The following is a 13,691-nucleotide window of genomic DNA, read 5'->3' as shown; positions in this document are numbered from 1 at the left end:
AACGCAGGTTCGGCTTTCTGTCCCCCCACACACAATTGGTTGAGTCCAACCCAGGTGTTAGGGTTGATAGTATGTAAGACTACTTAGTCAGACTGCCAGGTAAGTGGAATAGTCAGTCCCTCCCATCTTCAGAACAGCCTCAGTTTACTGTCAACCTGTGAGAGCAACACTGTGTGCCTGGAGAGAGAGAGGGAACGAGACAGTACAAGGGGAGGGAGAGTGGTATCTGTAGGTCAATCAATAAACAAAGCCAATCCAGGGGGCCCATACAATGAGTCTTAAATGCTCTGCTTTTCTCTACTCATTTCTAAAGGAGCATTTTACATCTGTTTTATGTCTGGGGGTTGCAGCAGAAGGAAGAGATGGCTAAAAAGGGGGCTAGGTGGAGTGGATGTTGTGTGTGAGCAGACTGAACACCCTTATGAGAAATACAGGTCAGTTGTAAGCATTCACTTTCCATCAAAGGTGGTGTTACCTGAACAAGTGCTATTAAAATGTACTCAAAACATTTCATTTATATAATGTATAAATTGAGGTAGTTTGATTCTTTCACTCTTGGATGAAAATATGGTCACAAATAAAATGGCGGATATCCCACTTTATGGATTATAAATCAATGGATTTACACTTTACTGCTGCCTTCAGTTACAAGTGCAACTGTGTATACTGGCCAATAGCCCAACGGTGATGGAGAACAAATTAAATTTTTATTTCTGCTCACGACATCATTGATCCTTGGTGTGCCTATGTTGATGAATTAAATATGGCAACAAGATCCGCGGTTTGAGTTTCCTTTCTTGTGAGTAGGACCTCTCCTTGACAACGGTGGTCATGACAACAGCACAGGAGCGGGGGAAAGAGGAGCAGAGGCAAAGGATAGCAGTCTATTGTGAATGAGACATGTTTACCTGTGGTACTACATTTGATGAATACCACAGCATAAGAACTCCACTGGAGTCATTAGTGCACACACACGAAAGTCAAAAGAAATGATTGACAAATATATTGCCAGGTTTCCATTGATTTGTCTAGTCGGGGCTTCAAAAGGCTGTACACACAATGTTTTACAGAACAGGATGTGTGCGCATACACCCGAACACACATAAGTAGTACATTTAAGATGGACATCCCCGAGTGTATTCATCTCAGCTGACCACATTACTTATTGTCCCAAGTCAACAAATGCTGTCAACAAGTACCCTAGAGACTTCAGATTTTTATCTTTGGAACATGATACAGTGGCATTGTCATAAAGTGACAGCTTCTTATCTTTGGTTACCTTAAACTGTGAGGAAGGAGGGTTTTTTTTCTCCCAGGAGTCCCATCTCCTCAGACTGCTATTTGTCAGCCAATGAGCCAATAATAGACCTGCCCTGCCCACAGAGAAAACAATGCCATCTACTGGCCTATGCATGTAATCACTCAACAAATGTATTAGTACATTTATTAATAAGAATATATTATAAAATGGAATAGAAGACAAGCGTTTTCCCTTTGTGTCATGTGTGGTGTTGGGATAAAAATAAGGAATAAAGAGGAAACACCAGCATATGATATAGGCATAAAATACCAATTTATTACTTTACACAATAACACAAATATTCCCTGCAGGCTAAAAAAAAAAAAAAAGTTTAAAACATGTCACATAGCAATACAGCAAGTGATTGGGCACCCTTGTGGGAGGGGCCTGAGGAAGCCCCACCCCTCCCCAGCAGGTCAGACAGGGTACTGTTCTATTGCTGTTGGACAGTCACACAGCTCAGACCATTAGCAGAAAACAGCAGAGCTACACACGAGAATAAAGAACTAAAAAAAAATGTACTTACACTTACAATGTCAAATAACAAATCTGTAGATATTATATCAAAGAGGAATTAAAAAATAAATCATGCTCTCTTTCAAACGGGGCACAGAAAGAATGGATCGTTAAAAATGTTAAAAAGAGGTTTTCCTGTGGCTGTGGACGCCTTGGGCGAGGCCCCCCACAGAGAGGAAGTGCGATGGTGTGGGTGGCCAGCATGGTGGCGCCACGAGACTAGGGAGCCCCGAGAGGCGTGGCAGGGGCACAAACCAGGAAGTGGAGGCCTAAATGGACGCTACACTGGGGCCTGTGAGGGGGTGAGGGGTCAAGTCTTTACCGGGCCCACATTTGAAGAAAGTACCTCGTTTGTCTTCGGGTCACGATGCAAAGGCTCGAACTCTCAACCTCCAGCGGCCTGTGCCTCCGTTTTTTTTTTTTTTTACTGACATTTGTGTAGGAATCTTTCAAAAACATCTTGAAGAGACTGGACAATATTGCTAGCCTAAAACAGTCTCACTAAATTCATATACATTTACCCAATATTTCTTCTCCTTCTGTCTCGCTTGATTCTAAAGAGTTTATTTTTATTTTTTAGGGACAATACTCTGGCATGCAGGTGAGAAAAGTCTAAAGGTTTTGACCTTTTTTCTCAGTGCCTAAAGAGCTAGTCCACCGAATGCACATTCCCACTGATTGATACAGGCAACAACAAAAAACTAGTTACAGAAACGGCGACAGAGAGCAGACCAACAGCCACGTCGACAAGAAGAATTATACATTTTTCCACATTCGAAAACTGGATTTAGAGTTAATATTGCTTTGCAATGATAATATGTTCAAAACTGAGGAGTCATCACCGCCTTTTGGATCCCCTGCTAGGAGACCACACCCACATCCTGCACACTCCTCCAGTCTGGTCACACCCACAGAGGGCCACAGACTACAACACCAGGCTCTCTGCAGCCCCCTTTCCCCGTAGGAAAACTAGTGCACTTCTTCAAAAGCTCAGCCCCGCCCCTCAAAACTTATTGCATGCAATGCCTGGAACCCCACCATGCTTCGCTCCCACAGGCCGGCGCCCAAGCCCTCGACAGGCCGGCGCCCAAGCCCTCGACAGGTAGGGGCTCAAACTCATTCATAGCAAACCTGCTGCTTTACGGATGGTTTATTACAAAAGGGTTTTTCGCAGAGCCGACACCCCTGGCGAGGTGGGTGCACCGCAGTCGACCCCCCCCCCCCCCCCTCACCGCAGTCTTGCACGGCAATAACCTTAACCACGACCGGTTAAATAGGATCTTTAACCGTGGTCGTGACTGGTCAGGTGTTCTTAGGTCCATGGGCAGTGTTTATGCTTTATGTCAATTCATATCCGGTTTTCAAAACCTTAAAAATAAAAAAATAAAAATACACCAAAAGTTTAGACTTGAATAGATATACTTGTTCAAATACACACAAACAGTCATATATACACATTATGAAGTTCTAAAAATTCTACTCATTGCCTATTGCATACTTCTTTTTACCACTCGCTCGGTCCCAGTTTCTTCCTAATGCCAGCTCTGATTGTCACCTTTCTTCCATTTCGAACCGAAATCCCCTGCTGCCAACAATACCTTTCTGCCTCCTGTTTTACCAGTCTGGGGTAACGGTGATAGCTCAACAGAGATCTTTCCTACTGGAGAACACAGCCAAACCCTTCCCTACTACATCACTGAGGAGCAGAAGGGAGCATAAACCGATACACCTTGGGCCTCCCTTCACCGTAGGCCAGAATGCTACCAAAGTGTGCAAATCTAAACCCAGCCACTCTTACCCTGATCTCATAACTACACATCCGATTGCTGCCAGTCTGATAATTATCATAATCGTAGATAACAACATCAAATATAACTACTAAGTCTGAACAACAGTTAAGATTAGCCACAAAACGGTTTTATATTAAACTCTTACAAATTCTGCTTTCTGATTCTGATGTATAAATGCATAAAAAGGTAAGAGAGTGCCCTCTGTTGCTTGCCTAGCGTCCCGGGTCAGTGCAATGAATTGGCCGGTAGCAAAGGAGACCCCAAAAGTTAAGCGAATGGGTTTTCCACCTCCGAAAAATTCTGACGACTAGTGCCTTGCTAAAAAACCGTGCGCCGCCCTAACAATGTCATAACCATTCAGACAAACGGGTTTAAGGGATGAATCCCCTTCCTCACATGGGGCACCAAATAAGGCGGCTTAGCCCAATGCCGTAACCCCGCAAAAGCTCTCAACCATTCAATAGGTCCCAATGCCGAGTCAATCACATCGGCTAAACCACGGTTGCTACTGCTACACCCACCAGCCTCTGTGAAGCCTGTATAGTTCAATCTGTTCTATAGATGTAAATATTTATATATATATGTCATGTGTGAATATATAAAAAAAAACATCAAATCTGAGGCATTTACAGCAGTTCTTGATTTTCCCTTTACAATTCAGTGGCCTGCCATGAAACACACACACACACATATGTACACAAACACACACGCACACACACAAACACACACACTCAAGCACTTAATTCTTCGCTAAATGGGAGAAGACTAATGGGTATGGATACCCAGGTGACCTCGCTTGTAAAAGACTGAAGAAAAAGAGAAAGTTAAAAACACAATCATAAAAGAAAAAAAAAAATATATATATATCATTCTCAAAAGATCCTCTCCACCCATGTTTCCATGCAAACCCCCCATGACCCCCCAACCCAAGAACTTGACAGATTTTCGCCCCGAAAGGGCTTTGAGGTAAAAAGTAGTCCTGTTTAGCTGGGAGAGCTAAGAGCTGCCACTGACAATTGGCGTCAGTCCGCTCCATTGCTCAGTGTATCTTTCAAAAACAAGAGACATTCAAAAACAAAAACGACCCCCACCCCCTCCAAAAAAAAATGGCTCAACTTGTGTTTTTTGTTTGTTTTCTCTGTGCATCGGAAACCCCAACGGTCTCTCGGTGCCGGATTGCTGGTAGAGGGCGGCTTCGATTGGGAACGCCGGATGTCGTTTTTCCCAAAAAGGAAAATACTCCACTGGCATACTTCACTGGCTTCGAACCGCTTTGGTGCACATCAAGACGCAAGACAAAGAAAGACTGGCAAAAAGAGAGAGAGAGGAGAGATAGAGGACAGAACTGCACACATTGCTCACGTGGCTCAGGCGAAATACATAGTGTGCTGAGTGTCATAGTGGATCTGGACTGCCTTGGCCAGGGCAAGGGGGTCCCGACCGTTACTCTGGCCCGACACGTGGCTGCCCTCCGCACTGCAGGACAGGACGAGAGAGATGGGCCAGATACATGACAAAAGAGAAAAAGAAAACAAATCCACTACTGTTGGGCTCCACCAACTGTAGTCAAATTGAACAACATGCACAGTAATGTATTTGTGTCAACATGCCAAACAAAAACGGTATATTCAGTAAAGCTAGATACACAATGTTGCAGATATAAATCAAACATATAGGGCAGCTAACAGAGTCCATTCGTGTCTGTTCTGACTAAAATAACATTTCCTGTTTATCCATGATACCCCTCAGTATTCTCGCCTTGTGCCTTGCCACTTTCATCATTACCTGTCGTGATCTTTGTCCACCAGGTGGTAGCGGGCGCGGAAGGCCACCAGCCGGGCGTAGTAGGCTGGCGCAGGGATGGAGACAGAGCGGGTGCAGCGGACGTAGGTGTGGCACAGCTGGTAGGTGAGCAGCTGGAGCTCGTCGGCCGTGAAGCAGTTGTCGTCCCACAGGACGTGGTAGTGGGAGGGCCGGCTGGTGCCCTGGATCCCAGCATGGCTGCACAGGTAGAAGTCAAACTCGGAGGGGTGGGTGATTGTGCTGTCCACCGTGGTTCCGGCTGGGACGTTGCCACTCTTTCCAACCTGTAGGGGGAGACAGCTGTGATTACAGACAGACATGCTGGAGTGCTCGTCGAAAAAGGGGCCATTGTTGCAACCCCTCTAACTTCAGCTGTGTCTAAATCATCAATCCAGTGAAATGCCAGCTTGGAGGTTACTCCAAGGATATGTGGTTGGAGAGGTGCATTTAAAAAGTATTGGAACACTGCCACAGCCCTCGATGCCCTCCCTCATGAAATACTGTTTGTAGAAGTTGCCCCTAACCACAGATACAGGGTCAGAGGTTTCATCTCCCTGATACAGTTGGGTAATCTGATCCTATACCTGCGGATAATTTAAACCTCTACATCAGGGGTGTCAAACTCAATTCCTGGAGGGCTGCATGTCTTCGCTCCTCCCATGTACTTGAAAGACCTTTTTTTTTAAAGTTAAATTGCTTAGGAACTCCCATCAAAAACCAGACACAGCCCTCCAGGAATGGAGTTTGACAGCCCTGCTCTACATGGGTCTCTGCTCACTCTCTCAGTCTTGTCTGAGCAGAAGAGGCGGGTGTGGTGGCGTTTCTGAACCACGATGTAGGTGATGCCCGGTCGGTAGTCCTCCTCTAGGCTGATACAGGCCTTCCTGATGGCAATCAGCTCTGGCCACGCCACCTACACACAGTCACACACACATGGGGAAGAGATTAAAAAAAGTGAGCTTCACATTGAATGGAAAAATGCATTGCTATGACTCTCTGGTTGAAGAGAAGTCAGCGGCGTTAACATCAGAATTGGGCTGCCTGTGTATTGCCCAATTATTGGCAAAAGATCGGATTGGTCAAAAGAAAAACAAAATCATCGCAAAATAACTACTTTGAGGGAAAATGTACTTACTATGACTGTGATATGTAGTTGTCTCAGCTAGCCATCTGCACTAATTGTAAGTCGCTCTGGATAAGAGTCTGCGAAATGACTCAAATGTAAAATCAGAATTGGGCTGCCTGTGTAAAACGCAGCCAGATCCTATATCTAGGGCACTATGACAAATTCAAATATCTATCCATAATATATCTATTTGGTCTCAAAGTTGTAGAGACAGGCTCCAATTGGAGAGGGGGGTCCGTCTGAATATACTTTTGAGTCACTATTGCACCGTCAATGCCCCTGACAGGGTTTCGCTGGGGTGAAAGCATTTCATCAACAAAATTATTACAATATAGCTCCCAGTATGTCAAGGGGCAGGGCTCCAGACTGTGACTATTTAGTCACATTTCGTGACCCTTTGACTTGGCTGTGCGAGTAAAGAAAAATGGATTGGTCACATCATTACATGGTCACCTCACTCAAATTTAAAAAAAAGGGTTGCTGGCTAAAACCATGATTTGGTCAAACAGTTTTATTTAGTTCATCTTTATTTAACCAGGTAGGATAGTTGAGAACACGTTCTCATTTACAACTGCGACCTGGCCAAGATAAAGCAAAGCAAAGTGACAAACATGGAATAACAAACATACAATCAATAACACAATAGAAAAAGTCTATATACGGTGTGTGCAAATGAGGTAAGGCAATAAATTGTCCACAGTGGCAAAATAATTACAATTTGGCAATTAAACAACACTGGAGTGATAAATGTGCAGAAGATGAATGTGCAAGTAGAGATACTGGGTTGCAAAGGAGAAGAAAAAAAATAACAGTATGGGAATGATGTAGTTGGACAAGGAGAAATGCCTTTACATAATGGAAGACTATAATGAATGTAAGGCCTGGGGTCAATTTGCTTCTCACACTGTATTATTTTCTCGATCCTTTATTTAACCAAGTAAGGCACCTTGTGCTGGGAACAATAAAAGGCCACTCTAAAATGTTCAGTTTTGTCACAACAATGCCACAGATGTCTATAGTTGAGGGAGTGTGCAATTGGTACGCTGACTGTAGGAATGTCCACCAGAGCTGTTGCCAAAGAATTGATTGTTCATTTCTCTTCCAAAAACCACCTCCAAAGTCATTTTAGAAAATTTGGCATTACGTCCGGCATCAACAGTGTAACCACGCAAGCCCAGTATCTCCACATCCGGCTTATTCACCTGTAGGATCATCGGAGACCAGCCACCCAGACAGCTGATGAAAATGAGGAGTAGTTCTGTCTGGCTCCCCCAGTGGGTGTCCCTGGCTCCCAAGTGGGTGGGGCCTATGCCCTCCCAGGCCCAGCCATGGCTGTGCCCCTGCCCAGTCGTGAAATCTATCGATTAGGCCCTAATTTATTTCAATTGACAGATTTACTTGTATGAACTGCAACTACGAACTGCAACAAACACTCAAACTGGACAGTCCTCATTTTCATTCAAAGACTTAATCATTGACACTCTTACTGACAGTTGTGGCTGCTTTGTGTGATGTGTTGTTGTCTCTAACCTTCATGCTGTTTTCTGTGCCCAATAATGTTTGTACCATGTTCTGTACTGCTACCATGTTGTGTTGCTACCATGTACTGCTACCATGTTGTGTTGCTACCATGTGTTGCTGCCTTGCTATGTTGTCTTAGGTCTCTCTTTATGTAGTGTTAACTCTCGTCGTGAAGTGTGCTTTGTCCTATATTTATATTCTATTTATTTATTTATTTGAATCCCAGGGCCCCGTCCCCGCAGTAGGCCTTTTGGCAGGCCGTCATTATAAATAAGAATATGTTCCGAACCCTTTATTTTCGGCACTAAACTACTTCCATTAATTTTTTCCATTAGTTTTGTGTTCGTGCTCGACCAAAACAACCAACATGTACGTGCTCGTGAGCGACTCACCTTTCCATAAAATGGTGAAGCCCAAACTGTTCGAACGCTACAGACAGACGCTGCAAAAGCAGTAAAATCGAGTACCGTGACGATTGTGTGGGTCGTAGAGCAAAACGGAAAACACTGTCATATTTTGAAGGACAAACCGGTTGGGCGCTACAGACATTTGTTTTAAGACTGATTTTTCGGGATGTCTCATTGGTCTGAAAAACACCGCTATTGCTCTGCCACCTTTCATTGGTGGATTGAGATACAGTCAACGAAAGGATATATATATTATTTATTGTTTTAAATGTTCTCTCTAGAATAAAACAGACAGATTTGATGGGGAAGCATGGCTGGTGCCACCAACTGGAAAAAAAAAGTCATCTGGGGCCCAGTCAAGGGGTGCAATTTTTTATTTTTTTTAATCTGCTGCTGAGTAATGCTTTCTTCTGCCAATGCTATGCAGAAAAATCTGTTGGTAGGACAAGGCTATGTATGTTTGTGCACATGGAAGTCAGTGATTTAGGTGACTAAAATGGCCCATTGTGTGTGTGTGTGTGTATATATATATATATATGACGAAATCATTGTTCAAATGCCAAAAATGTGACTTAATTATATTTTAGTCAAAATAACAAAAACTAGACTACATCAAATAAAAAAGCGGTGCCAAAATAAACACTGGCCCCTTCTAAACCCTTTGAATACTGATAGCATATGCTACCCTTTACACCACTTAAGGTATTACAAAAGGGCTGCGAATTAAAGCCTCATTTTATCTGAAATTTCAACAAAGAATAACCAGCCACCGACTCAATATAACACGCCATTTTGATCATGTAATTCAATGGTCAATTCAGTCCAAGGAGAGAGAACTGAACCTAATGGACCGAAATGACACACCACAGACGCGAATCGCCCTCCCAGTTACCTGTTTCATTTGTCCCTCGGACACGCCGCCGCGGTAGTAGATGATGCGGGTGGGCTTGAAGCGTGTGGACTTGTAGAACTGGATCAGCAGCTCGCGCACCATGTTGGTCAGGTCCTGGATGACCTCCTGGCTGTACAGCTGCTCCTGGGACAGGTCCTGGCGCGACGTCTGCACGCGCACCGTGGCACAGTAGCGGCTGGGGTGGCCGTCCATGCTGCCCACCACCGCCGCGATGGAGGGCTTCTTGCCGTCGCCGGCTGGAGGGTGAGTGACGTCTGCCCCCAGGAAGATGACGGGTTGCTGGAACACAGAGGGTCTGGGGAGAAGAGGTTTCAATTTTTTTTAAATTAAAAAGGCAGATATGGCAAATAAAATAGACTTTATGTGTTGCTTTGCTCTCAGAGAAGAGGTATAGGTCTGACACAATACAGAACACATTTGATTGACATGTCATGAGGTAATTGTATGTTGTGTGGGTGTATAGTGCCTTCGCTGATGACTAAGCAGTGGGTGCATTATTCCCAGTTTTACTGCATTTTGTTGCCTGCAGGCAATTGTCAAAGCAACGAAGGCTTGGAAGACCATCGTGAGAACATCCGTGAGGGTCAACAGTGAGGGTCAACCTGAGTGAGTGAGTGAGTGAGTGAGTGAGTGAGTGAGTGAGTGAGTGAGTGAGTGAGTGAGGTCACCTCTGATGGGGCACCAGGACGTTGTTGATGCCCCCCAGCTTGGCGTTGATCTTGAGGCAGAGGTTGGAGAGGGTCTGGGGGGATGTCTTCACCACGTTCTTCACCTGGACACACTGAGTGGCCATGCCCAGGAGAGTATCTCCTACCCGCTTCACCTCCGCTGTGGCACCAGGACAACAGAATAATAATGTAGCGCTAATAATCTCAAATGCAAAGTGAAAACAGTAGCGAGCAGATTGGTTCTCTTAACATACTAAGCAGGAGGAGTGAACTGGTGTTCCCTCAATTTCCACTAGTGACTTGAGGGTGTTCTTTCCCCTACCGCCATTCACAATTCTTCCAATTATATTTATCAAATATTTTAGGCAAAGTAATGCAAAACCATAAGATATAGGAAATGCATCAAAAGACAAAACAGACTAATTGAAGTTAGTTTGCCCTTTCTACAAAATCGATTTCCCAAACAAAGAGGTATGAAAGTTATTCTTACCGTAGACAGGGGTTTTGCCGGGCAGGATGACCACGATAAGCTGCAGTCCCACATAAGACAGCTTGAGGTGTTTGAACATGGGTTCCACGCTGTCCGCTCCCTGGGCGTATTTACAGAAACATGGCTGGCCCTGGATGGGCATACCGGCATCCTTCGAGATCTTTCTCAGTTGGTCTGTGAAGCTCCTAGAAAACCCATGAACAAACCTTTAGGGACTGTAGTTTAGAGAAAGAAAAGTGCATTCAAACTGTTGAACAATAAGTTAAAGTTTCGTGGTCCGAATCCTAACTTAATACATTTGCTCAACTCGTTTGCGTACATCATTGAAAGATGTGAATCATTTTTGAGATAAGCCCACATATCTCAAGTTTGGATTTGGCCCCAAAATGAGTAGTGGTCACCACACAGTCTAAGGAGGGCTTTGGGGATTTTTGGGTGGAGTGGTGCGTCTACCAAGGTTGACGGGCAGATGACTCACTTGAGCAAGTCCTCTCTGCACTGTTTCTGTGGGGCGAAGCAGGCCACGGCCCACACCTTGATCTCGATCCCGGCGTAGAACTGCTTCCCCCGCATGTCCCACACGCCCTGGTTGGGCGTGGCAACTGTCTTGTTCTGCGGAGAGAGTCCCTACGCTCTTAGTGAACCCCCCGGTTTAACCAGCCGACACAGCAGATACAACTCCCCAGCCCGCACCACACACACACACACACACACACACTTGGGGTAGAAGATGACTCTTACCACTGATACAGCGACAGCTCATTTTACATGTGTGTCTAAATGGGGGTGATTAGGATTGTGAGGGTAGGAGAATCTGACCCTAGATCTGTGTTCAGAAGGAAACTACTGTGTGCTCCTATTACACACTATCCCATAGCAAGTAGCTTACAGGTAAAACCTCCACGGGCTAGACAGCACCAGAAGCTTATTCAACAGGGCAGAACATTCATGTATAGAATAGACATGACCATCATAGTTAAGATTGGACAATTCTGGGCATATCTTGTATTGTCCAATCTACAGGTGAGCAAATACTTGACAATGCAGGCTTCCACCCTTCTAGTTATAAACATATTTTGCTGATACACACTTAGGTGCCACGTGATATTGATTTATCACAACTTAAGGTATAAGGCACGGGGGGGGGTGTATAGCCAATATACCACGGCTAAGGGCTGTTCTTATCCACGGCACATCGCGGAGAGCCTGGATACAGCCCTTAGCCGTGGTAGATTGGCCATATACACCACAAACCCCAGAGGTGCCTTATTGCTATCATAAACTGGTTACCAAAGTAATAACAACCGTAAAAATACGTTGTCATACCCATGGTATACCACGGCTGTCAGCCAATCAGCACTCAGGGCCTGAACCACCCAGTTTATAATAAAAGCACATAGGGTACAGGTCAAAAGTTGACACCTACTCATTCAAGGGTTTCATAATTTTTTTACTATTTTCTACTTTGTAGAATTATGGTGAAGACATCAAAACTATGAAATAACACATGGAATCATGTAGTAACCAAAAGTGTTAAATTAAAATATATTTTAATTTGTAGCCACCCATTGCCTTGACAGTTTTGCAGACTCTTGGCATTCTCTCAACTAGCTTCATAAGGAATGCTTTTCCAACAGTCTTGAAGGAGTAGCCAAACACGTTGAGCACTAGTTGGCTGCTTTTCCTTCACTCTGCGGTCCAACTCATCCCTTACCACCTCAATTGGGTTGATGTCGGGTGATTGTGGAGGCCAGGTCATCTGATGCAGCATTCGATCGCTCTCCTTCTTGGTCAAATAGCCCTCACACAGCCTAGAGGTGTGTTGGTTCATTGTCCCGTTGACAGTCCCAGTGGGAACCACATGCAGAGTTCATCTGTTCATCTACTCTGTGTCTCACAAAAACATGGAGTTTGGAAACAAAAATCTCAATATAGGACTCAGATGAAAAGGACAGATTTCCACCGGTCTAATGTCCATTGCTCGTGTTTCTTGGCCCAAGCAAGTACTGGTTTCTTTGCAGCAATTTGACCATGAAGGCCTGATTCACAGTCTCCTCTGAACAGTTGATGTTGAGATGTGTCTGTTACTTGAACTCGGTGAAGCATTTATTTGGGCTGGAAACTAATGAACTTGTCCTCTTCAGCAGAGGTAACTCTGGGTCTTCCTTTCCTATGGAGGTCCTCATGAGAGCCAGTTTCAGCATAGCTCAAGATGGTTTTTGCGACTGCACTTGAAGAAAAGTTCTTGAAATGTTCCGTATTGACTGACCATGTCTTAAAGTAATGATGGACTATTGTTTCTCTTTGCTTATTTGAGCTATTCTTGCTATAATATGGACTTGGTCTTTTACCAAATAGGGCTAACTTCTGTATACCCCCCTACCTTGTCACAACAAACTTGATTGGCTCAAACACATTAAGGAAAGAAATTCCACAAATTAACAAGGCACAACTGTTAATTAAAATGCATTCCAGATGACTACCTCATGAAGCTGGTTGAGAGAATGCCAAGAGTGTGAAAAGCTGTCAAAGGCAGAGGGTGGTTATACTTTGAAGAAACAAATATAAAATAGATGTTGATTTGTTTAAAACATGATTCCATGTGTGTTATTTTAGAGTTTTGATGTACTCACTATTATTTTACAATGTAGAAAATAGTACAAATAAAAAGAAAAACCTTGGAATGAGTAGGCTTCCAAACTTTTGACTGGTACTGTATATCAGGGTCTGTATCCACAAAGCGTCCACAAAGAGTATGAGTGCCACTGCTAACCTAGGACCCGTTTTTCATTTCAGTTCATAATGAAAATAAGATTGTATGGACAGATCCTAGATCAGCATTCCTAATCCGAGATGCTTTGTGGATACAGGCCCAGATATTATCAGATCATTCTAGCTATGAATAGAAGTACCTTCAGTGTTCAGAGCCCATAGCGTCTACTTACATTTTGCATTGTGTCGAGTTAGCTACCCTCTCTTGTAACAATTGGGCAACCATATTGTATTCTCCAGCAAACTACACATGTACTAAATGTGCAATTCAAGAAAGAAAAAGCCCTGAATACTGGGGTGCTGATCCAGCATGGAATCATTGTAAGTCGCTCTGGATAAGAGCGTCTGCCAAATGACTTAAATGTAATGTAAATGAATCACATAT

General features: G+C 44.1%; 1 protein-coding gene across 7 annotated transcripts in view; it reads right to left on the bottom strand.

Moving 5' to 3' along the window:
• Positions 1-1,549: 1,549 nt before the first annotated feature.
• Positions 1,550-13,691, bottom strand: part of LOC135552308 (protein argonaute-4-like) — a 34,223-nt gene continuing 22,081 nt past the window's right edge. For 4 of the 7 annotated variants that reach the window (XM_064983858.1, XM_064983860.1, XM_064983855.1 and 1 more), the window contains 7 exons: positions 11,013-11,161; positions 10,535-10,719; positions 10,045-10,204; positions 9,356-9,671; positions 6,188-6,322; positions 5,392-5,693; positions 1,550-5,082 (listed from right to left, as the gene is read on the bottom strand). In XM_064983858.1, coding sequence (XP_064839930.1) covers positions 4,974-5,082; positions 5,392-5,693; positions 6,188-6,322; positions 9,356-9,671; positions 10,045-10,204; positions 10,535-10,719; positions 11,013-11,161 — 1,356 coding nt within the window. In that variant the 3' untranslated portion in view covers positions 1,550-4,973. The other 3 variants (XM_064983857.1, XM_064983861.1, XM_064983862.1) reach the window with 2 other exon arrangements.

This window comes from Oncorhynchus masou, chromosome 13, assembly GCF_036934945.1.
Source record: "Oncorhynchus masou masou isolate Uvic2021 chromosome 13, UVic_Omas_1.1, whole genome shotgun sequence".
Classification (NCBI taxonomy): Eukaryota; Metazoa; Chordata; class Actinopteri; order Salmoniformes; family Salmonidae; genus Oncorhynchus; species Oncorhynchus masou.
This window is presented reverse-complemented; position numbering and strand designations above follow the sequence as displayed.